Below are 23,470 nucleotides of genomic sequence, written 5' to 3' on the forward strand. Positions count from 1 at the left end.
CCAAAATGTACGTTGGCCAATGTTATATAAGATAAGATCCTTGGATTCGAAATGGAGATGAGCACCACCCCCCAGAGTCGGACTCAACTAGACTTAATGTCAAGGGGAAACCTTTACTATATATAGTAATGTTATTTTATTTACTCCCATTTTGTAATATTTCATTTATTTTCTTGGCATTGTTTTCATGGTTGTCAGATTGCTCCTGCTTCAATTGGATGTTTTCATTACTATTTTAATGCAACACAATGTTTTTCATGGTTTTATGGAAAAAAATACTAGCAAGTAGAATGAATGGACTGTAGAGCCCTGTCTTTTGCTGCCAAGATCCATCACATTGTATGCACACACTCCAGTATTAACATGTAGCATGTAGGATTATGCAATAGTAATGCCTATAATATGCAATAGTAATGCCACCGGGGCTCCCTGGTGGCGCAGCGGATTAAACCGCTGAGCTGCTGAACTTGCTGACCGAGAGGTTGGCAGTTCAAATCCGGGGAGCGGGGTGAGCTCCCACTGTTAGCCCTAGCTTCTGCCAACCTAGCAGTTCAAAAATATGCAAACCTTTCCAGTATTTTCTGTTGGTCATGAGAGTTCTGTGTACCAAGTTTGGTTCAATTCCATTGTTGGTGGAGTTGAGAATGCTCTTTGATTGTAGGTGAACTATAAATCCCAGCAACTACAACTCCCAAATGACAAAATCAACCCCTCCCCCCACCCAACCCCACCAGTATTCAAATGTGGGCGTATTGGGTATTTGTGCCAAATTTGGTCCAGTGAATGAAAATACATCCCACATATCAGATGTTTACATTACGATTCATAAAAGTAGCAAAATTACAGTAGCAAAGAAAATAATTTGACATTCCAAATGTCAAACAGGTCCAGACATTACATGATCCCCCTTGGATAGGCATCTCATTTTTATTTATTTTTTTGCAAATCCACACAATTTGTCTTATTTTAACAGATTTGTAGCTCACTTCCAAAAAGAAAATACATACCAGTCTCATGAGGGCACCAAGGTATTCTGTTAGCCTGCAGTCTCCAGGTATATTCCAAGCTCCATTTCAAGCACACTTTGTGATCTTTGTGTGGACGTTCAAACGGCGGAACTATGTCTAGCAAAGTATAATCCCTTGCAATTGCCTGCAGGTATCCTTCTTCTTGTTTCGCATGGGGGACTCTTGCTTGCTTGTGACTAAGCCATGCGTAAAGTATCACTGTGTGTACGATTAAAGAGTGTTTGATCACAAAATCATCTCTGAAAACCATACTGCTTGGGAAAGTCAAGTTCACTGTTTGATTCCAAGTGGTGTGGAGGTGATTGTTGTTCTCCCAGCTTTTCTTATATACTGAAACACCAGTTCTGAATTCCAATGAAGCTATGGCTTCTATGGTCACAATGCAAGGTTTTGAACATAAATAAGTGACTGAAATTTCAGTATCATTGCGGACCCTTTTGTCCAAAACATTGAGATGAATGAAATCTTCATAAAATACACTGTCATCAGGCTGTAGAATGACAGGTGTGGTCAGGAATGTTTTCTTCCCCAAAGATGGTTCATATTTCTAAGGAAGACAAATATGCACATATATGATAGTGCTTCTTCGTTTCAAATAATTTTATTGATGCTTTCCATATATAAATAAAATCACACCACCTTGTGCACGGATCGGGGAGTGGGAGGGTAAACCGGTGTTGTGGGGGGAATTTAAGAGAGAAGGAATACATACATTTACATAGGTTTAAAAGAGAAAGAAAAACCCAAAAAAAAAAAAAAAAAAAAAGAAAGAAAGAAAGAAGGGAATACATAAAATTGACTTCCATCCTTACACAGTGTCTTTTACAAAATTTGTTCATTCAACCATTTCCATCTGATGTCCTTATTATTTGTTCTCCCATTAATAATCCTTTACAGCTCCTTTGTGAGACTTTTCTTCCTTCTTAACTGATTACCTTATATCCTATATCTTTCAAATATTTTATTACCAATTCCCAACTTGTCTGTTTTTTTGGCCTCCCTTGATTAATCTGTAACAAATAGGATAGTCTGTCCATATTCATCACATCCCAGATTTTTGTTAACCAATCACTTATATCCGGTACCTCTTTGTTTTTCCAGGCTTTAGCATAGATCATTCTCGCAGCGGTAGTGAGATAATTAAAAAGAATCTCCTTGTTCCTATCTTTTCCTAAATTTAACATCCCCAATAGAAAGAATTTCGGAGCCAGCTCAATTCTAATCTGCAATATCTTTTGAATTCTTTGATGTACTTCCCTCCAGTAGGACATTGCCTTTTTACATGTCCACCAACAATGAAAAAAGGTCCCTACCTCCTCCCCACATTTCCAACATTTATTTGATGTTTTATTGTAGAATTTTGCAATTTTTTGTGGTGTCCAATACCATCTATAAAACATCTTTATCCAATTTTCCTTCAAATCTGTGGCATATGTAAATTTGAGTCTAATGATAGTGCTTCTTTAATATTTAAGGAAAACTGAAAAAAAAAACTGTTGTTAAGAGTCCCTCCCTTTCACGTGATTGGAAACCAAATGATTATTTTGTGCATTATCATACACTTCTACCGCCCCGACTTGTCAGTCCCAATTAATCCATTATCGTCCCAGGTTTCATATGTGAAATACTAGAGGGTATGATTTGTAATGGCAGCTAGTAGTTCTGATGCTTTGATTGTGTTTTTCCTGCATGCCAGAAGGGGGTTGGACTGGATGTCCCCTAGGGTTTCTACTATTATTATTATTATTATTATTATTATTATTATTATTATTATTATTATTACTACTACTACTACCACCACCACTACTACAAAGTCTGGGTGGCCATCTGTTGGGGATGCTTTGATTGTGGTTTTCCTGCATGGCAGAAGGGGGTTGGACTGGACAGCCCCTGTGGTTTCTGCTATTATTATTATTATTATTATTATTATTATTATTATTATTATTATTATTATTACTATTACTACTACTATAAAGTCTGAGTGGCCATCTGTTGGAGGTGCTTTGATTGCGTTTTTCCTGCATGGCAGAAAGGAGTTGGACTGGATGGCCCATGTGGTCTCTTCTAACTCTAAGCAGTACATAAACTTGTGTTCAGATTTCATGTACAGTAGAGTCTCACTTATCCAACATTCACTTATCCAACGTTCTGGATTATCCAACGCTGTCTGCCTTCAGCTGTTTTTATTTATTTATTTATTTATTTATTTATTTTATTTACACCCCGAAGGGGACTCAGAGCGGATCACATTGCACACATAAAGGCAAACATTCAATGCCTTAACATAGAACAGAGACAGAGACAAGATGCAGGCACGGGCTAGCCTCGAACTCATGACCTCTTGGTCAGAGTGATTTGTTGCAGCTGACTTACTTTCCAGCCTGCACCACAGCCCGGCCTAGGCAGCAAGGACTGAACTTTTTATGCATTTAATAATTTCCAACAATGTTGTTACTATAAGTTCATTTTATTTGTGGTCAATTCGTTAGTAGCCAGTGTTTTTGAGATCAATGTTTTCAATACATTGCAATGTTTTGGTGCTAAATCTGTAAATACAGTAGAGTCTCACTTATCCAACATAAACACGCCGGCAGAATGTTGGATAAGTGAATATGATGGATAATGAGGAGAGATTTAAAAAAGCCTATTAAACATCAAAATAGGTTATGATTTTACAAATTAAGCACCAAAACATCATGTTATACAACAAATTTGACAGAAAAAGTAGTTCATTACACATTAATGCTATGTAGTAATGACTTTATTTACGAATTTAGCACCAAAATATCACAATGTATTGAAAATATTGACTACAAAAATGCGTTGGATAATCCAGAACGTTGGATAAGTGAGACTCTAGGTAAAAGGTAAAGGTTTTCCCCTGACATTAAGTCCAGTCATGTCTGACACTGGGGATTGGTGCTCATCTCCATTTCTAAGTTGAAGAGCTGGCGTTGTCCGTAGCTCAAGCCGCTCTCGGGATTTGAACCTGGGATTTGAGACTTTACTGTACAGTAATTATTACATAACATTACTGTGTATTGAACTGCTTTTTCTGTCGATTTGTTGTAAAACATAATGTTTTGGTGCTTAATTTGTAAAATCATAACATAATTTGACATTTAATAAGATTTTTCTTAATCCCTCTTTATTATCCAACATTTTCGCTTATCCAATGTTCTGCCAGCCCGTTTATGTTGGATAAGTGAGACTTTACTGTAGTTCTGTGTAAAGAACAAAAATGCCAAAGCCTCTTCAGTTTGCTAGTGTAAATCAATGAGAGGTTTTTTGTTTTTTTTTTCGTGTCAGGAGCAACTGGAGTTGCTTTTGGAGTGAGAGAATTGGCCGTCTGCAAGGACGTTGCCTAGGGGACGCCCAGATGTTTTGATTTTTTTACCATCCTTTTGGGAGGCTTCTCTCATGTCCCCGCATGGAGCTGGAGCTGATAGAGGGAGCTCATCCGCGCTCTCCCCAAGTGGGATTCGAACCTGGCAGCCTTCAGGTCAGCAACCCAACCTTCAAGTCACGAGGCTTTTATCCCCTAGGCCAGTGATGGTGAACCTATGACACGCGTGTCAGCACTGACACGTCTAGCCAATTTTGCTGACACGCGGTGGTCACCTCTTGGGTTGTTAAGTGTTTTGTGGCCAAACTTGGTGTCATTTCATCCAGTTTTTTTGTTTACTCCGTCCTACAAATGAACAGTACATATATATATATATATATATATATATATATATATATATATATAGATTATTATTATATCCTATTATTATATTATCCTATTAATATATTTTATATCATTATATTATATTATATTTTTATATTCTATTAATATAAAAATATTAATAACCTGGTGGTGGCACAGTGTGTTAAAGCGCTGAGCTGCTGAACTTGCAGACCGAAAGATCCCAGGTTCAAATCCCGGGAGCGGAATGAGCGCCCGCTGTTAGCCCCAGCTCCTGCCAACCTAGCAGTTCGAAAACATGCAAATGTGAGCAGATCAATAGGTACCGCTCTGGCGGGAAGGTAACGGCACTCCATGCAGTCATGCCGGCCACATTACCTTGGAGGTGTCTATGGACAACACTGGCTCTTCGGCTTAAAAATGGAGATGAGCACCAACCCCCAGAGTCGGTCACAACTGGACTTAACGTCAGGGGAAAACCTTTACCTTATTAATATTATATCATTCATTCTATTATTATTCTATTATTATAGTATATTATCATATTATTACTATTACAGTAGAGTCTCACTTATCCAACATAAACGGGCCGGCAGAACGTTGGATAAGCGAATATGTTGGATAATAAGGAGAGATTAAGAAAAAGCCTATTAAACATCAAAATAGGTTATGATTTTACAAATTAAGCACCACAACATCATGTTATATAACAAATTTGACAGAAAAAGTAGTTCATTACACATTAATGCTATGTAGTAATTACTGTATTTACGCATTTAGCACCAAAATATCACGATATATTGAAAACATTGACTACAAAAATGCGTTGGATAATCCAGAACGTTGGATAAGTGAGACTCTACTGTACTATTATATTATATTATTTATTATTCATGACTATATTGAAACTAGAATAGAGAGAAATCAGTGTGGAAACTTTGTGAAACTTAAACTGCAAGAAGTACCATAGATGGAAATAACGGTAGTAAATAGTTTTTGATTTATTAAATACAGTTATATATTACACTTATATATTTTTTGTTATTTAAACTATACATATTGCGAAATTATGGTTTTTTCTCTCTCAAAAGTGACACACCACCCAAGTCATGCTAGGTTTTTTTTTTTTGGCGAATTTAGACACACCAATAGGCCATCGAGGCTCCTATCAATGAGAGGTGTGAAGAGGTAAACAAATCCAGTCCTAGGGCCCTTCTAGACAGGCCCTATATCCCAGGATCTGATTCCAGGTTTTCTGTTTATCCCAGATTATCTGGAATGGATGGGGCTTGTGGAGGGAATGAGTTTAGGGACGCAGCCAGATGCTTGGGGAGCCCGTTTGGCCGCTGCTGATGGCAACTAGAGAATGGCACCCTGATCCCATCCTGCCAAACACCCCGAGAACAAGAAGGGGAAAGACTCACCAGGAGCAGCAGGAGCAGCAGGAGGCAACGTTTGTGGAGGGCGAGGAAGCCCAGGTTGCTGCTGCTTCTAAAGCGCGCAGGTAGAGGCGCAGGTGAGGGAGCCAAGCTCTCCATAGCGGTGCCCACCGCGTCTCCTCCCTGGAAATCCGGCCACGGAGGAGGAAGGAGATCCTGCTTCCTGGACATGCCTCCCAGGGCGAAGAGGAGGAGGAGGAGGAAGCAGGAAGGGCCGCCCAGACTAGGCAGGTGCAGCCACAGCCACCCGAAAGCCCTCTGCTCCAGCTCAGGACCTGTTTTTCTTGCGCCTCCGGCACTCATTCTTGGAAAGAGACCTTTCCAAGACTCCAGCCAGTCCTACACCTGAGACATGCCTTTCCTGCAAACTTGTTGGTTTCTTTTTGAAGCTGAATTCACCACCCAAGCCCCCTTCTTCCTCCCCTTGAGCCTCTCCTTGCTGTACCCATTTGTTCACCCTGAAAGTACAAGTCGGGTGCCCCTAGTCCAGGGCAGGCAAGATTCATGCAATCGGACACTGGGTTGCTGTGAGTTTTCCGGGCTGCATGGCTATGTTTCAGAATCATAGAATAATAGAGTTGGAAGAGACCTCATGGGCCATCCAGTCCAACCCCCTGCCAAGAAGCAGGAAATTGCATTCAAAGCACCCCCGACAGATGGCCATAAATGAGAAAGTGGAGTGCCGCAGGGCTCTGTCCTGGGCCCGGTTCTGTTCAACATCTTTATTAACGACTTAGACGAAGGGTTAGAAGGCACGATCATCAAGTTTGCAGACGACACAAAACTGGGAGGGATAGCTAACACACCAGAAGACAGGAGCAGAATTCAAAACGATCTTGACAGACTAGAGAGATGGGCCAAAACTAACAAAATGAAGTTCAACAGGGACAAATGCAAGATACTTCACTTCGGCAGAAAAAATGGAAATCAAAGATACAGAATGGGGGACGCCTGGCTTGACAGCAGTGTGTGCGAAAAAGACCTTGGAGTCCTTGTGGACAACAAGTTAAACATGAGCCAACAATGTGATGCGGCTGCTAAAAAAGCCAATGGGATTCTGGTCTGCATCAATAGGGGAATAGCGTCTAGATCCAGGGAAGTTATGCTCCCCCTCTATTCTGCCTTGGTCAGACCACACCTGGAATACTGTGTCCAATTTTGGGCACCACAGTTGAAGGGAGATGTTGACAAGCTGGAAAACGTCCAGAGGAGGGCAACTAAAATGATCAAAGGTCTGGAGAACAAGCCCTATGAGGAGCGGCTTAAAGAGCTGGGCATGTTTAGCCTGCAGAAGAGAAGGCTGAGAGGAGACATGATAGCTATGTATAAATATGTGAGGGGAAGTCATAGGGAGGAGGGAGCAAGCTTGTTTTCTGCTGCCCTGCAGACTAGGACACGGAACAATGGCTTCAAACTACAGGAAAGGAGATTCCACCTGAACATCAGGAAGAACTTCCTCACTGTGAGAGCTGTTCGACAGTGGAACTCTCTCCCCGGGGCCATGGTGGAGGCTCCTTCTTTGGAGGCTTTTAAGCAGAGGCTGGATGGCCATCTGTCGGGGGTGCTTTGAATGCGATTTCCTGCTTCTTAGCAGGGGGTTGGACTGGATGGCCCATGTGGTCTCTTCCAACTCTACTATTCTATGATTCTATGACTCTACTGTACATAAAATTGTAACACTGATTCAATTATAGATCTGACTATACTGACTTATTATATCCTCCCTGCCTGATGAACAGTGTTAATGTGGGATTTGTGTATTGATAGTGTTTAAATGAAATTTGTGTCTTGCCTATATTGCATACTAATTGCATCATCCAGAGTGTGACATAGTCTAGAAAGAGTTAATTATTGAGAAGCTGTGTTGACCTTGATGTGTGGCTGGAACTGGGGAGTGTCCAGACACAAGTGTTTATGCATTACTGATTGCATCAGTTCAGTTCTGAGTTGAGTTCTGTTTGCCTAGAGCAGGGGTCCTCAAACTTTTTAAGCGGAGGGCCAATTCACAGTCCCTCAGACTGTTGGGGGACTGGACTATGATGAAATAGTCCAAAATTAGGATTGTTGTTGTTGTTGTGTGCCTTCAAGTCGTTTCAGACTTAGGTCAACCCTAAGTTTAAAATTTAGGACAGAGGCCAGGTCACCCAGCCCATGGGCCTTAGTTTGGGGACCCCTAATCTAGACAATCTCATAAGACCATAGGCAACCAAAGACTATCTAGATGGTCTCATAAGACCATAGATAAGGAAAGGGATCTTCAAAGACCATCTAGATGGTCTCATAGGACCATAGATAAGGAAAGTGACCTCCAAAAGCCATCTAGATGGTCTCATAAGACCATAGATAAGGAAAGGGATCTTCAAATACCATCTAGATGGTCTCATAGGACCATAGATAAGGAAAGTGACCTCCAAAAGCCATCTAGATGGTCTCATAAGACCATAGATAAGGCAAAGATCATCTAGATGGTTTCATAAGACCATAGGTAAGGAAAGGGCCCCCCAAAGGCCATCAAGACGATCTCATAAAACCATAGGTAAGGAAAGGCACCCTCAAAGGCCATCTAGACAGTCTGATATGACCATAAGTAATGAAAATGACCTCCAAAAACCATCTAGAGGGTCTCATACGGCCATAGCTAAGCAAAGAGACCTCCAAAGACCATCTAGATGATCTCATAAGGCTATAAGTAAGCAAAGAGAACTCCAAAGACCAGGTAGACTTAGGTCAACCCTACATCTAAAGTTTAGGACAGGGGCCAAGTAAATGACCTTGGAGGGCCGCATCTGGCCTCCGGGCCTTAGTTTGGGGGCCCCTGGACTAGAGTGAGAGTCCTGTGTTTGTCTGCAAGTCTGTTTGTCGTGATTATTACTGCTTACAGTAAAACTTTGTATATAGTTTTACTAAAGTCTCTGATGTCTCTTCGATCTGCGTTTCACTGATTCCATACAATTACTGCTGCGTTACAAATTACTCTGACAAACAGCTGCCATAGGAGGACTAGCCAGTCAGTGGTTTATATTGTAAATGCTTCTCTAATGGGGTATTGTGTCCTGGTGCATCTCAGGCTGGAACTATAGGACTATATAATCCGTTTTCAGAATACAGATGAACTGCATTGAACTGGAGTATATGACAGTGTAGACTCATATAATCCAGTTCAATGCCATTAATCTGCATTCTGAAACTGGATTATATGGCAGATTCAAAGTACAGCTTGTGGAGCCACAGAAAGATCTCTGTGTTGCCAAAGTTTCATACTCTCTTTCAGTGGTTCACAACCTGCGGTCTACGGTCTCCAGGCAGTATAAGTATAATACAGTAATAGAAAATTAAAGATCTAGCAATGCTGTGCAGCCTTTCAGTAAATCCTATTGCCTCACATTGTCTAATGGTAGAACCAGTTCTGACCATGATTCAAATAGTAAACATACATGATTTTGTGGTTATTGCTGTTGTTGTTATAGGAGACCTTGTTGCCAATTTCCTAAATTTCTTGATCCCATTATAGCTGTAATGCATGCATTCGATTTTTCTCTGTTTAAACTCATCAATCCGAAGGCAAGCCTCAGATTAAAGAATTGCCATTTTCAAAAGCCTAATTGTTCATGTGAATGAAACAACAAACAGAGATCTTTCAACTTCAAAGATTTTATCGTCTCTGTGTTAACATTACAGTGGGCTTCTTCCTTGTTGAGCAGGAAGGACTAATCAGCCATAGCGCTCTGCACATGTAATTCTCTCATACCGTTCTGTTGAGTGATTTCAGCTTCCGCAAGAACTGCGGGTTTGGAAGTCCAGCGTGTCTAGCTAATCCAGATGGCCAAATAAAACACAGACGGGATAGAAGGCAAAACCAAAGGTTTATTCTCAATGGTTAAAGAAGCTGTCACTGTCTAAAGTATGACTACAGGGCATTTTTATTTCATTTGACAGCTATTCAGCTCCTGATTGGCTAGGATTTGCATACTGAGTGGCTCAGGACTCTGTCTGATGTCTTCATGATTGGCTTTTCACTTGGCAGGTAATTCAACAAACTTTCACTGGATCATTTGAAGTATCTTTCCGTTCAATGGTCTGCCTCTGAAAGGGGTGCGATCCGAAAGGAATGCAATGTGGCAATATGTAATGAGTCCTTGATGGGTTTAATGGTTAGCTTTGGTTGGCACAATAGGATTAGCCCAATGTACACAATTGACAGTTCGGGATAATGACTATTTCAATAAGTGAAGCTGGCTTGAAGCTTGGGTGCCAGGTCTTTCCCACAGATAGCCCATATGGGTGGGAGAAAGAACTCTTGTCTGTTTGAGGCAAATGCGAATGTTGCAATTGGCCACCTTGATTAGCATTGAATAGCCTTGCAGCTTCAAAGCCTGGCTGCTTCCTGCAGCCAGGTTTTGATGGGAGGTGTTAACTGGCCCTGATTGTTTAATGCCTGAAATTCCCCTATTTTCTAAGTGTTATTTTTTGTTTACTGTCCTTATTTTAGAGTTTTTTTAAATACAGTATTGGTAGCTAGATTTTGTTCATTTTCATGGTTTCCTCCTTTCTGTTGAAATTGTCCACGTGCTTGTGGATTTCAGTGGCTTCTCTGTGTAGTCTGACATGGTGGTTGTTGGAGTGGTCCAGCATTTCTGTGTTCTCAAATAATATACTAGGTTGGGCCAACAAGTTCTCTGCTATGGCTGACTTCTCACCCTAGACATTATGTTGATATTATTGCCTCAACTTGCTTGGTCATTCTATGTTTTATTATATGTCATGTTTTTAACTGATTATTTTACATGATTGTTGTACTATTGTTTTTAGTTATTGATATGTGTTTTAATTTGTTATACTCTGTTTATGTGTTGGGTTCTGCCCTGTGTTAGCCGCTCCGAGTCCCTTCGGGGAGATGGTGGCCGGATAGAAAAATAAAGTATTATTATTATTATTATTATTATTATTCTCTGGTTAAGTTAGTCTGCTCTGTCTTTCATGTCCGTTGATTCATGTTCGGGCAATGCTGCATTTGGTGGTCCCTATGTAGACTTGTCTACAGCTGCATGGTATACGGTAGACTCCTGCATCCACAAGCATGTAAAAATTTCAGCAGAAAGGGAAAAATCATGAAAATGAACAAAATCTCGCTACCAGTACGTACAGTAGAGTCTCACTTATCCAACATTCACTATCCAACGTTCTGGATTATTCATCACATTTTTGTAGTCAATGTTTTCAATAAATCATGATATTTTGGTGCTAAATTTGTAAATACAGTAATTACTACATAGCATTACTGCATATTGAACTACTTTTTCTGTCAAATTTGTTGTATAACATGATGTTTTGGTGCTTAATTTGTAAAATCATAACCTAATTTGATGTTTAATAGGCTTCTCCTTAATCTCTCCTTATTATCCAACATATTTGCTTAGCCAATGTTCTGCCGGCCCGTTTATGTTGGATAAGTGAGACTCTACTGTAATTACTGCATTTACGAATTTAGCACCAAAACATTGCAACATTTACTACAAAAACAATGACTACTAAAAGGCAGACTGCCCTGGATAATACAGAACCTTGGATAAGTGAAGCTTGGATAAGTGAGATTCTACTGTATTTTAAAAAATCCCTCTAAAACCAGGACAGTAAATAAAGAACAACAGTCAGAAGACAGGGGAATTCCAGACAGGAAACAATCTGGGCCAGTTAACACCTCCCAACAAAGGATTCCTTCAGGCAGAAGCAGCCAGGCTTTGAAGCTGCATGGCTATTCAATGCTAATCAAAATGGCCAGTTTCAACATTCGCACTTGTCTCAAACAGACAAGTTATTTCTCCCACCCTGGACATTATTCCAGATATATAAACCCACTTGCCCAGTTTCCAGCACTCCTTACAACCTCTGAGGATGCTTGCCATAGATGTGGGCGAAACGTCAGGAGACAATGCTTCTGGAACATGGCCATATAGCCTGGAGCGAATCTGTTCGGCTCTGAGAGTGAAGCATAGGCCGTTCCCCTTTGCGGCCAGGAGAGGGCAGTCACGGGGCGGCGTAGGCGTCTCACGACCTTTGCATCCAAACCCGTCCTATCCCGGAAGCGGAAATAGGGCTTCTGTGGAAGTGTGCGGGACTCTTAGCAGTGTGATTCCTCCGGCCTGCCTGGATGGCGCGCCTGCCTCGCACCTTCCTGGTCTTCGGGGGCTTCGTGGGCTTGGTGGGCCTGGCCCTTTACCCCATCTACTTCAGGCCCCTGATGCACCTGGAAGACTACAGTAAGTCTTCTCCTTCCCCTGAACTGAACCTGCCTCAGGCCAAGCTCCCATAGGGTGCTACAGAGCCCTCTGCTTTACATGCCCACTCCCAGCCAGCCTATGTGCCAGGCCCATAGCAAGAAAAAAAATTCAGGAGTGGTTGAAACTTTCCCCCCTGATATGACTTTTCAGAGCAGTGGCTCCTGATCTGGCACAGATCTCAACAAGGCCCTGAAATTACCATCATTCTGCAAAGGTTCTTCACAGGTAATAGGTCCTGAATCGCTGTGGACTCCAAACAATGATACATCTGGACCAAGCTTGGCCTGCATACTCAGTATGCCCAAATGTGAACACTGGTGGAGTTTGGGGAAAATAGACCTTGAAATTTGGGAGTTGTAGTTGCTGGGATTTATAGTTCACCTTCAATCTAATAATAATAATAATAATAATAATACTTTATTTTTCTATCCCGCCACCATCTCCCCGAAGGGACTCGGGGCGGCTAACTAACATGGGGCAATGCCCAAAACAAAACAGAGTAGAACAATACAATGAATATGAAAATAAAAACAGTAATAACATCAATCAAATTAATAAACAATTTAAACATTTTAAAAAATACATTAAAACACATAAAATCAGAACAAATGAATAATAATACATATTAATCACTAGAGATGAAAGGGGTCGGGCACATGAAACACAATATCGAAGGCTTTTAATAAAGCGCATAAACAAGTGTCAGAGAGTCAACTGGGATAATATGGGATAAGGTAGGGTAGGAAGGAATAAAGTGCTAAGAAGTAATGTCTCCGTAAAAGGGTCTATCATGTGGGTGAATTATTCAAACGCACAAAGAGCCCTGGTGGCGAAGTGCGTTAAAGCACTGAGCTGGAGACCGAAAGGTCCCAGGTTCAAACCTTGGGAGCGGCGGGAGCGGCCGCTGTTAGCTCCAGCCAACCTAGCAGTTTGAAAACATGCCAATGTGAGTAGATCAATAGGTACCGCTCCGGTGGGAAGGTAACGGCGCTCCATGCAGTCATGCCGGCCACATGACCTTGGAGGTGTCTACGGACAACGCTGGCTTTTCGGCTTAGAAATGGAGATGAGCACCAACCCCCAGAGTCAGACATGACTGGACATAACGTCAGGGGAAACCTTTACCTTTACCTTACAATCAAAGAGCCCCTTGAACCCCACCAATGACAGAAGTGGGCCATACTTCCCACACAGAACCCTGATGACCAACAGAAAAATGTGGAGCCCCCGGTGGTGTAGTGGATTAAAGCCTTGTGACTTGAAGGTTGGGTTAATGATCTGAAAGCTGCCAGGTTCGAATCCCACCCGGGGAGAGCGTGGATGAGCTCTCTCTATCATGAGAGAAGGGACATGAGAGAAGCCTTCCACAAGGATGATAAAAACATCAAAACATTCGGGCGTCCCCTGTCCTTACAGATGGCCAATTCTCTCACACCAGAAGCGACTTGCAGTTTCTCAAGTCACTCCTGACACAGAAAAAACAAAAAACAAAAACCAACAGAAAATACTGGAGAGATTTGGGTTCCTAAGACCATCAAAAATATGGGTTTTCTGATGGTCTTTGGCAGCCCCCCTGAAACCCTCCTCGTGACCTCCTCATGTTGAGAAATACTGTAGTACACTAATGTATATTGTGTCATACACATTTTAAAAATTAAAATCAGAATGTACACATGGTCAACCGGTGGCAGTTGAGAGGGGGAAGGCCCTCTGATAGCGAGCACAGCGAGCGTTAACTAGAGAGTGCATGAGGATAGAAAAGTGAGAAAACTTTCATTCTAAACACTCCCACTACTCTTAAGACCCTTCCAGACAGGCCCTATATCCCAGCATCTGATCCCAGGTTTTCTGCTTTAAAACTGGATTATTTGAGTCCCCATTTTCAGATAATCTGGAATAAACAGCAAATCTGGAATCAGATCCTGGGATGTACGGCCTGTCTGGAAAGACCTTGAGGCTGTATTTACACTGCCCTATATCCCAGATCTTTTTATCCCATATTATATAGTATTGTAAATTCATATAATCCAGTTCATATCAGATAATCTGTGTTTATATTTTTAGGATCTAGGACAGTGTAGATCCAGCTTCAGTGTTCTTTTAACATAAGCTATACAAGATATATCATAATAAACAATAATAAACAAGATAATCAGCCACAAGAAAATTAATGTCAGACGATAGAATATTCTTGCATATTCTCACCAAATGTACGTAGTGAAATTAGACACAAGTTATCCTGAATTCGATGCAGATTACTCAAATCAGTTGTCCCTTGAATGTGCCTCCTGCCCACTTGGTAGTTGTTATATTGCATTACTTAACTTTATCAAGCAGCACAAAGTGTTTTAATTAGCAAAAACTGGTATTCGTCAGATTTAAGCACAGAAATCTCGTATTTTTCATTTCCATCATTTTTTCCTGATATCTTGCTGGCTATAACTTGCCTTATTTTATTAAGGGAAAGGAGCATTTTGAATATATATTGAGGATAGAAAGAACATTCAGTGACACATCCTTAACCATCAACAACTGACATTGACCCTTTTAGATGAGTGGTTCTCAACCTGTGGGTCCCCAGGTGTTTTGGCCTACAACTCCCAGAAATCCCAGCCAGTTTACCAGCTGTTAGGATTTCTGGGAGTTGAAGGCCAAAACATCTGGGGGCCCACAGGTTGAAAACCACTGCTTTGGATCCTTTTTTTAAAGTCAAGGGTGGCTATACAACTGTTGTGATCTATGCCTTCTCTTCTGATGCCAACAGGGGGAGGTCAGTCTTTATTAGCACTTTATAAAAATGTGATGTGATATGTTGTGCTGTGAAATGCATTGCTGATGTTTCTTCACCCTTACCCTAAATCCTAGGAGCAAGAGAGCTTAACCGCTTCATTCATATTGGTGAAAATTACTAGCTGGATTGTCCACATTTAACTTTTAAAAAAAGTTACAACCAATTTTAAACTTTTAGAGTCACCTGGTAAACTGATATTTACAATCCTGCTTTAAAAGTGGCATGCTTTTGGAGGCTGTTGCTTCAGTTGCTGCTGATGCTATCTAGCTTGGTGGTGCAATTTAAGTTTTAATCATTTATATACATTCTTTCCCTCTATATTGGAACTCACAATGGCACAAATTATTAAAAACAATACAAATGGCTAGACTGTGACATTTTAAATTTCATTTTATTTATTTACTAGCTTGGGGACCAAGCGATGCCCGGGTTATTAGAAAAAGGAATTGTTTGTTTTGGTAAATTAGGTAATATTACTTAAGTTTGGTCCAGATCCAATGTTGGCTGGGTTCAGTGCTCTCTGGATAAGGGAGAACTACAACTCCTATATTCCAAGGTCAGTCATCCCCAAACCCCGCCTGTATTCACAGTTGGCTATGTTGGATCTGTGCACCAAGTTTAGTCCAGATCTATTGTTGACTGTGTTTAGTGCTCTGGATGGAGGTGAAGTACAACTCCCAAAAATCTAGATCAGTTGCCCCCAATCCACTGCAGTATGTTCAGTTGATCATGAGGGTTTTCTGTTCCAAATTTGGTCCTGCTCCATTGTCAGTGGGGTGTCACAATATCTCTGGATGCAGGTGAACTACAACTCCCAAAATCAAGGTCAATTCCCCTAAATTCCTGCAGTATGTTCAGTGGATCATGAGGGTTCTCTGTGCCAGGTTTGATCCAGATCCATCATTGGTGGGGTTCAGAATGCTCCTGGATGCAGGGTGAACTACAGCTCCCACGTGGGTGGGTCAGTCCCCCAAACCACTCCAGTATGTTCTGTTGGTCCTGAAGGTTCTGTGTGCTAGGTTTGGTCCAGTTCCATCATTGGTGGGGTTCAGAATACTCTCTGGATGCCAGGTAAACTACAATTCCCAAGCTTTTGGGTCAGTCGCCCCCTCCAGTATGTTCTATTGGTCACCAGAGTTCTGTGTGCCAAGTTTGGTCCGGGTCCATCATTGGTGGGGTTCAATTTGGATGTAGGGTGAACTACAACTCCCACACGGGTGAGTCAGTCTTCCCAAAACCCACCAGTCTTCCCACTATGTTCTGTTGATCATGGGGTGTCTGTGTGCCAAGTTTGGTTTTAATCCGTCATGCTTGGGGGTTGCAATAGTCTCTGGAAGTGGATGAAGGTACTGCAAATCCCATCATCTGGTCCATCTTCCCCCAAACTGCACCAGGATGTAAAGTGGGTCATGGAGGGTCTGTTTGCCAAGTTTGGTCCAGGTCTGTTATTTGTGGGGGTCGCAGTGGTCTGTGGAAGTAGGAGCCAATCAGAAAGCTGCCACATACATACATGCATACACACACACATACATACATATATGAATACACACATACATACAAACACGGACTTTTTATTATAGATAGATAGATAGATAGATATCCAGTCTTCCCCCCAATATCGGGACTCAAAACAGCTTATAAATTACACTGGCCGAAACACATTTTCGTGCTGCAAATATTAGAACTATTTCTGGGCATATTTATTCATGTATTGTTTATTTATTTACCATATTTATATCCTGTCTTTCTCTACTCCAAGAGGGATTCAAGGCGGCTTACAAACAGCACTTATACAATGCCTTGGGCATAAAACACAGATATGAAATAGAATAATACAAAAATTAAAACAGACAATTTGACCTGCCTGTTTAATCCAAAAATGACACCAGTTTTCTCCATCAGCTCTAGTTTTGGAAATGCAGATCATATGTCATATACCAATAGTCATCTGCTCATCCATAGAAAAGCATTATAACCGTATCTATTAAACTAGACCTGATGCAGTCTATCCAATCAAAATAACTACAGGAACAGTAATCAAATCCAAGACACCAGCAAAAATACTTGTTTTGTTGGGCTGTGTTATTAAAATGGATACAGATTGACATCACACACACATTAATTTGAAAATATACATGAAACTTAATTTAAAAAAACAATTAAGCAACCTATAAAGCTAAAACCATTTTAAATTCATTAAAACATTGAATTTTAAAAAATCCAATAAACCGCACATCATTAAAAGCCCATCACAGCCTGTTTCTAAAAGCTTAATAAGATAGCAGTTGTCACAATTGTGTTTAATGGGATTTATTCCCTGGATAGGTGCCTACTGGATTGCAGCAAAAAAGTCTGACTAGTCCTGTTTTTATTTTATTTGCTTTTAATTGGTTTCTTCTTCTCCATTTTATAATGTGCTCATAGTGGCGTATGTAGATTAAAATCCAGCATGGTGATAAATTAAAAGGAATATAGTAACTTTTAATGATCTTCCCACCCAAAGCAACAAAATGCCCAGAAAAACTTTTGTTGTGCACCATTTGAAGTTAAAAAAACCCCCCAAAATAATGACACACATACAACATTTTAAGAAAGGAGTAGAAAATTTGTGTAGTGGCAAATCAGTTTTCCCATATCAAGAGGTTCCTTACCTTTGTTATCAAAGGGTGTGTTTGAGCAGCAGTAATAGAGAGATCTATCCTTCTGTGTAAATTACAGTGGTGGCGCAATGGGTTAAACCCTTGTGCCAGCTGGACTGCTGACCTGAAGGTTGCCGGTTTGAATCCGTGAGACGGGGTGAGCTCTCGTCTATCAGCTGTAGCTTCCGGGGACATGAGAATAGCCTCCCAGCAGAATGGTAACACATCTGGGTGTCTCTTGGGCAGCGTCTCTGTAGGCAGACAATTCTCTCACACCAGAAGCAATTTGCAGTATGTTCTCAAGTTGCTTCTGACACAATTTAAAAAAATAAAATTAAATGGCCCTTTAAAATGCTGCGGCTGATTCCAAAACTAGATTTCCTTTTAGACTATAATTCTCCAGTCAATAGGACCACTGGCCATGCTGGCTCCACTCTGGAAACCATTGCAACTGTGATAACCAAGTGTAACTTTTCCAAGTTGTGGAGGGATCATCGCATATTATAATGTTGAACATAACTGCTTGTGGGCAGCAAGAAAAGTAACTTCCCTATGGAAGTGTGAGATAATTTCCACTCACTGCAATGCTGAAATGACTCATTTGAGTTCCCATATGGTTCCCATGTTATTTGATTAGATCTTGCAGTAAACTTACAATTGGGTCGGGTCTGTGCTCTAAGCCTTTTCCTTTATTACAATGATGTGTTTAATTGTATCTTTGTTCTTACTTACCACTTTTCATGTTTTAATGTTTTGCCTTTATCAGGAAAGGAGCAAGCAGCAAATCGAGCTGGCATTATTCAGGAAGATGTTCAGCCTCCAGGTACATCTATGAATATGCAATTGGAGTATAATATGATCTCCTTATCCATAGAATTGATGTCCATTGGTTTCACTAGTCTGCCAAGAAATTTCTTCTCCTGAAGTGTTTGTAGACCTCTCCAGGTCCTCCAGTGTTATTCTAGGGCATGTTTCTGACCCATATAAAAATCTAGGTATTATTATTATTATTATTATTATTATTATTATTATTATTATTATTATTATTATTTCTTTTCTACTCATATCCCTCATGAAGAGGAGGCTATACTGGTTTTTTATTTGGGGAAATGGTTTTGGGTGAGAGGAGCTCATCTGTCACTAAGGCACTTTTGTGGAGAGAATAAGTGTGGTATAAATATGTTGTCGAAGGCTTTCATGGCTGGAATCACTGGGTTGCTGTGGATTTTGTGGACTACATGGCCTTATTCCTGATGTTTTGCCCACTTCTGTGGCAGGCATCCACAGAGGTTGTGAGGTCTTTTGGAAACTAGGCAGGTTGGGTTTATATTTCTGTGGAATGTGCAGGGTGGGAGAAAGAACTCTTGTCTGTTTGAGGCAAGTGTAAATGTTGCAATTGCCCACCTTGATTGGCATTGAGTAGCCTTGCAGCTTCAAAGCCTGGCTGCTGCCTGCCAGGGGGAGGTGTTAACTGACTCTGATTGTTTCTTGTCTGGAATTCCCGTTTCTGAGTGTTGTTCTTTTATTTACTGTCCTGTAGGAAGTAGCCAGGCTTAGAAGCTGCAAGGCTATTCAGTGCTAATCAAGGTGGCCACTTGCAACATTCACACTTGCCAGACAAAATTTATTTCTCCCACCCTGGACATTATTCCTCAGATATATAAACCCCGCTTGCCAAATTTCCAACAGACCTCACAACCTCTAAGGATGCCTCCCATACATGTGGGCGAAATGTCAGGAGAGAATGCTTCTGGAACATGGCCACACAGTCCGGAAAACACAGCAACCCGGAGTATAAATAAATACAATAAACATTATTATTATTATTATTATTATTATTATTATTATTATTATTATTATTATTATTATTCCTGGGTCAGATGTTGTCTGAGAAAATGTCCACGCTTTCTGATAATCTTGAGTTTCCAGCCCAAGCAGCAGATGGAGCTGCTTCATCAAGCATTTTGAGCTGGAAACCTGACTACATTCTCTTTTTCTTCTGGAATCAACTTTAAATGAAGCGTGTGTATAATTATTTTAAAGGGAGTCCATCCTTCACAGCCACTGGGACTAGGGCACAGACTCCCCCTCCCAAACTTAATTAATAAAATAAAACTGAAAATTAAAAAACCCACTGTTTTTTAACCTGAGAGAACACCTATCTGGGAATTTTTACTTTCTCCAGCACTTCTCTATGGTCAACGTATGCTGACTGTTGTTCATAGAATTGCACTGGAGAATCTAGATATTCTTAAACAGGTGTTGTCTCAAGTTAAAAAAAAAAGCTTTCCTGGGGATGTCGACCATAAAAATTGCACTGAGAACAAGAGATTCATAGAGAGAACATTTAGAATCAAATCCATGGATAATCAAATCTGCAAAAAGACAAACATGCAAATGTGGAGGTCCAACTGTAATTAAATATCTTGTTCAAATATCTGATCTCGAAATAAATGTTTGTGCCTTTGGTCCATATGCTGTGCAAATTGATCAAAAATAGAACCATGGTGGCACAATGGGCTAAACCCTTGTGCCAGCTGAACTCCTGATCTGAAGATTGGGTTGCTGACCTGAGGGTTGGTGGTTTGAATCCATGAGATGGGGTGAGCTCCCATCTGTCAGCTCTAGCTTGTGGGGACATGAGAGAAGTCTCCCAGTAGAATGGTAACACATCCAAGTGTCCCTTGGGCAACGTCTCTAAAGGCTGACAATTCTCTCATACCAGAAGCGACTTGCAGTATGTTCTCAAATCGCTTCTGACATGATAAAAAAAAAACCCGGTATTTTAAAAACATACATGTATGTGTCATACAGTTTTTCAGCATTTTTTTCACTCGTCACTGAATGCCTGTCAAGTCAAGGCTTTTACACGTCAAGAATGTTCCCAGAAATCCCCTTTTGTAAACCAGTTTTTCCATAAATCAGGGCTACTGTGGGATCATTCATGCTAAAGTTCTGTTTCTTGTGGATACTTGTGATGTGGGCTGTCTGTACTCCTATTAATATGTGAAAGGGATGATGTGATAACTCCTGTTTTGCTGCCATTTTTAAAAATCCACTTTTTCTTTCCTTAGGATTAAAAGTGTGGTCTGATCCATTTGGAAGAAAGTAAAACTCTCTTTGAATGCCATCTCGAGAATGGGTCTATTCTCCCCTCTTCAGTCCATGGAGTTGTGGATTTTTCAGTAAATGAAGATAATACTGAAGAAGGACTTTGTATGTTGGGCTGTTCTGTTTAGCATCAGTTTGTCTAGCGGGAGGAGCAGTTGCTATGGGTTAAAAGTATTGTGTGTCAGTGATCCCATAGTAATGTAACAAACTGCATTTGGTGTTTCTGCTGAACAAATAGAATAATGACCTTTTTCTTCAGTGGAGGAATGGGAGGGAATTGCTTTGGTGGACATAGATGAGACATGATTATACAATTTCTATGAATTTCTATAAATGCACTGAAAAATGAAATATTTGTAAAATAGAAAACTAGTATTGAAAATCTGAATGCCTCTGTGTATCTGTAAATTATGCCTTGATTCAAACAGAATTTTGCAGTGTAAATAATAATAATAATAATAATAATAATAATAATAATAATAATAATAATAATAATAGTTGCTTGTGCAGCGAAGGAGGATGACCTGTAATAATGATTTGTATGTGTATACATGTACACACACACACACTGCAGTGCAGGTCTTCAGAATAAAGACTTTCCTGTTTTAAAGAATATAAATTATTCATTTGTTTTTTTTAAAAAAATTGGATGGTGTCTTGAGTTTAATTTTTAATTGAGGAAATGAAATTTAACGCTTAATTATGTACATCATCTGTAGCTGATGCAGTATTATTTCACGTTTGATTTCTGCAGAATGAATTTTTTAATATAAGAGAAGCTGGGTCTAAAATAAAGTCACTGTTGAAAAATACCTTAAAACCTGAATGCATAAATATTATATAAAGTAAAACTAATATATTTTATCATGTTACTTGGTCTCTTGGAAATGTGTTTCCCCCCACTATTCCTGGCAAGCCTTTAAACAATAATTTCCAATTTTGACTAGCCCAGCTTCAATTTAAAGGTATAGTTATAGCCAAATCCTGTGCTTTTAGAGGCCAACTTGATGTCCGCAAATAGTTCATCAGTCATAATGACAATTTCAAACAGGACAGCTGGCAAAAAGGTGAATTTATTTTTGAAATAGCAAGGGCTTTTACCATCATAAATTGAATGTGATTGGTAACAGAGTGACACAAAGGCATGTGAAATAGACAAGTATGCATTTCATTCAAATAAGACACACTGCTGAGGTCTAGAACACATCTGTTGTTTTATTTACCAACAGCCAGATGTGATGTTGGGGATTGCTGGGAAGATGCAATCAGGGATAAAATGTAGCATATGGGTGGGTGGGTTGGTTGATCATTCAATACTGTTGGTTGATCATTCTTTGTCAAGGCTCCTTCTTTGGAGGCTTTTAAGCAGAGGCTGGATGGCCATCTGTCGGGGGTGCTTTGAATGTGATTTTCCTGCTTCTTGGCAGGGAGTTGGACTGGATGGCCCACGAGGTCTCTTCCAATTATATGATTATATGAGAGCAGGACTCCCCAAACTGGCCCAAAACTGAAAAGGTTTGAGGATCATTGATCTAGAACAGGCATTGGCAAACTTCGGTCCTCCTGTTGTTTTGAACTTCAACTCCCACCATTCCTAACAACCGGTAGGGCCAAAGTTTGCCCGTGCCTGGTCTACACCAAGGCTTCTTAAACTTTTCCACTCACGACTTTTGGTGTGAGAAATTTTTATGTGACTTGAGATATATAGATACATAAAATAAGTATACAAAAGTAAAACACTTACTGATAATGAACCAGCATTTGCAAGATTTGCTAAAAATGCTGATTTTCCTTTTTGATTTTTTGAAGTACAGTTGAAGCATCTTCTGTAGCATCCGCTGTCAAAATTGCACAGCAAATTCATGTAACTGTCTAAAACCTCCACTAGGTGACATTCAGGAACCTTTTACTGTTGCCAGCATTTTCAGGACCCAAACATTGAGCTAAGGAGACCGCATTTGGGATCGGGACCCACGGTTTAAGAAGCAGTGGTCTAGACAGTGGAGTCTTCATGTGTGTCTTGTCTTTAAAGATACAATTCTTTCCAAGGTGGCTTATATATAAAATACAGCAAGACAACCACAAAAAATCAGCACATCTTTCTCAAATGCTTTCCCCGAAGCAGCTGATGTTAAATGGTATGATGTAGAGAAGCCTGGAAGGAGATCAATTTCCATTTTTTTCCCACCATTCATATCTATCTGAGCATTTTGACTACTGAATAGAGTGAGCTGGGAAATCATTCAGTTTTTAAAATTGTATCCTTATACTCACAAATACATCTCTAGAAGAAGAATAGTTTAATGGAAGCATGGGCCCAAAAAGAGAATTCATGTGAATTAATAAAGAATTATTATCCATTTGAGGGGAATATCTTTAACCTTGGTGTATTCAATTCAGGAGACTCAACACTAAGGATGACTTGCTCATTTAGTGTATTTCGGTTTGTTTGTTTTTTTGTAGAAAAATCCCAGAATCACTTGTTTAAGTTTTCTC

General features: G+C 40.3%; 2 protein-coding genes across 3 annotated transcripts in view; one reads left to right on the plus strand and one right to left on the minus strand.

The window, feature by feature from the left end:
• Positions 1–6,339, minus strand: part of sel1l3 (SEL1L family member 3) — a 45,647-nt gene extending 39,308 nt beyond the window's left edge. For both annotated transcript variants that reach the window (XM_008118824.3, XM_008118823.3), the window contains exons 1-2: positions 6,141–6,339; positions 1,008–1,575 (exon numbers count right to left, since the gene is read on the minus strand). In XM_008118824.3, the coding sequence (XP_008117031.2) occupies positions 1,008–1,575; positions 6,141–6,326 (754 nt within the window). In that variant the 5' untranslated portion in view covers positions 6,327–6,339. The remainder of the gene's footprint in view (positions 1–1,007; positions 1,576–6,140) is intronic.
• A 5,879-nt stretch (positions 6,340–12,218) lies between these two features.
• smim20 (small integral membrane protein 20) lies at positions 12,219–21,593 on the plus strand. The gene is made up of 3 exons (XM_003226121.4): positions 12,219–12,412; positions 18,630–18,686; positions 20,938–21,593. The coding sequence occupies exons 1-3, from the start codon at positions 12,304–12,306 to the stop codon at positions 20,973–20,975; spliced, it is 204 nt and encodes a 67-aa protein (XP_003226169.1). The 5' UTR covers positions 12,219–12,303; the 3' UTR covers positions 20,976–21,593.
• Positions 21,594–23,470: the final 1,877 nt, after the last annotated feature.

Source organism: Anolis carolinensis, chromosome 5 (genome assembly GCF_035594765.1).
Source record: "Anolis carolinensis isolate JA03-04 chromosome 5, rAnoCar3.1.pri, whole genome shotgun sequence".
Classification (NCBI taxonomy): domain Eukaryota; kingdom Metazoa; phylum Chordata; class Lepidosauria; order Squamata; family Dactyloidae; genus Anolis; species Anolis carolinensis.

What these genes read in the sequence shown, in the direction of transcription:
- smim20 (XM_003226121.4), top strand. Translation starts at nt 12,304, where the DNA reads ATGGCGCGCCTGCCTCGCACCTTCCTGGTCTTCGGGGGCTTCGTGGGC. An exon ending in GATGCACCTGGAAGACTACA is followed by an intron (nt 12,413 to 18,629) that starts GTAAGTCTTCTC and finishes TGCCTTTATCAG; the next exon opens with GAAAGGAGCAAGCAGCAAAT. An exon ending in GGAAGATGTTCAGCCTCCAG is followed by an intron (nt 18,687 to 20,937) that starts GTACATCTATGA and finishes TTCTTTCCTTAG; the next exon opens with GATTAAAAGTGTGGTCTGAT.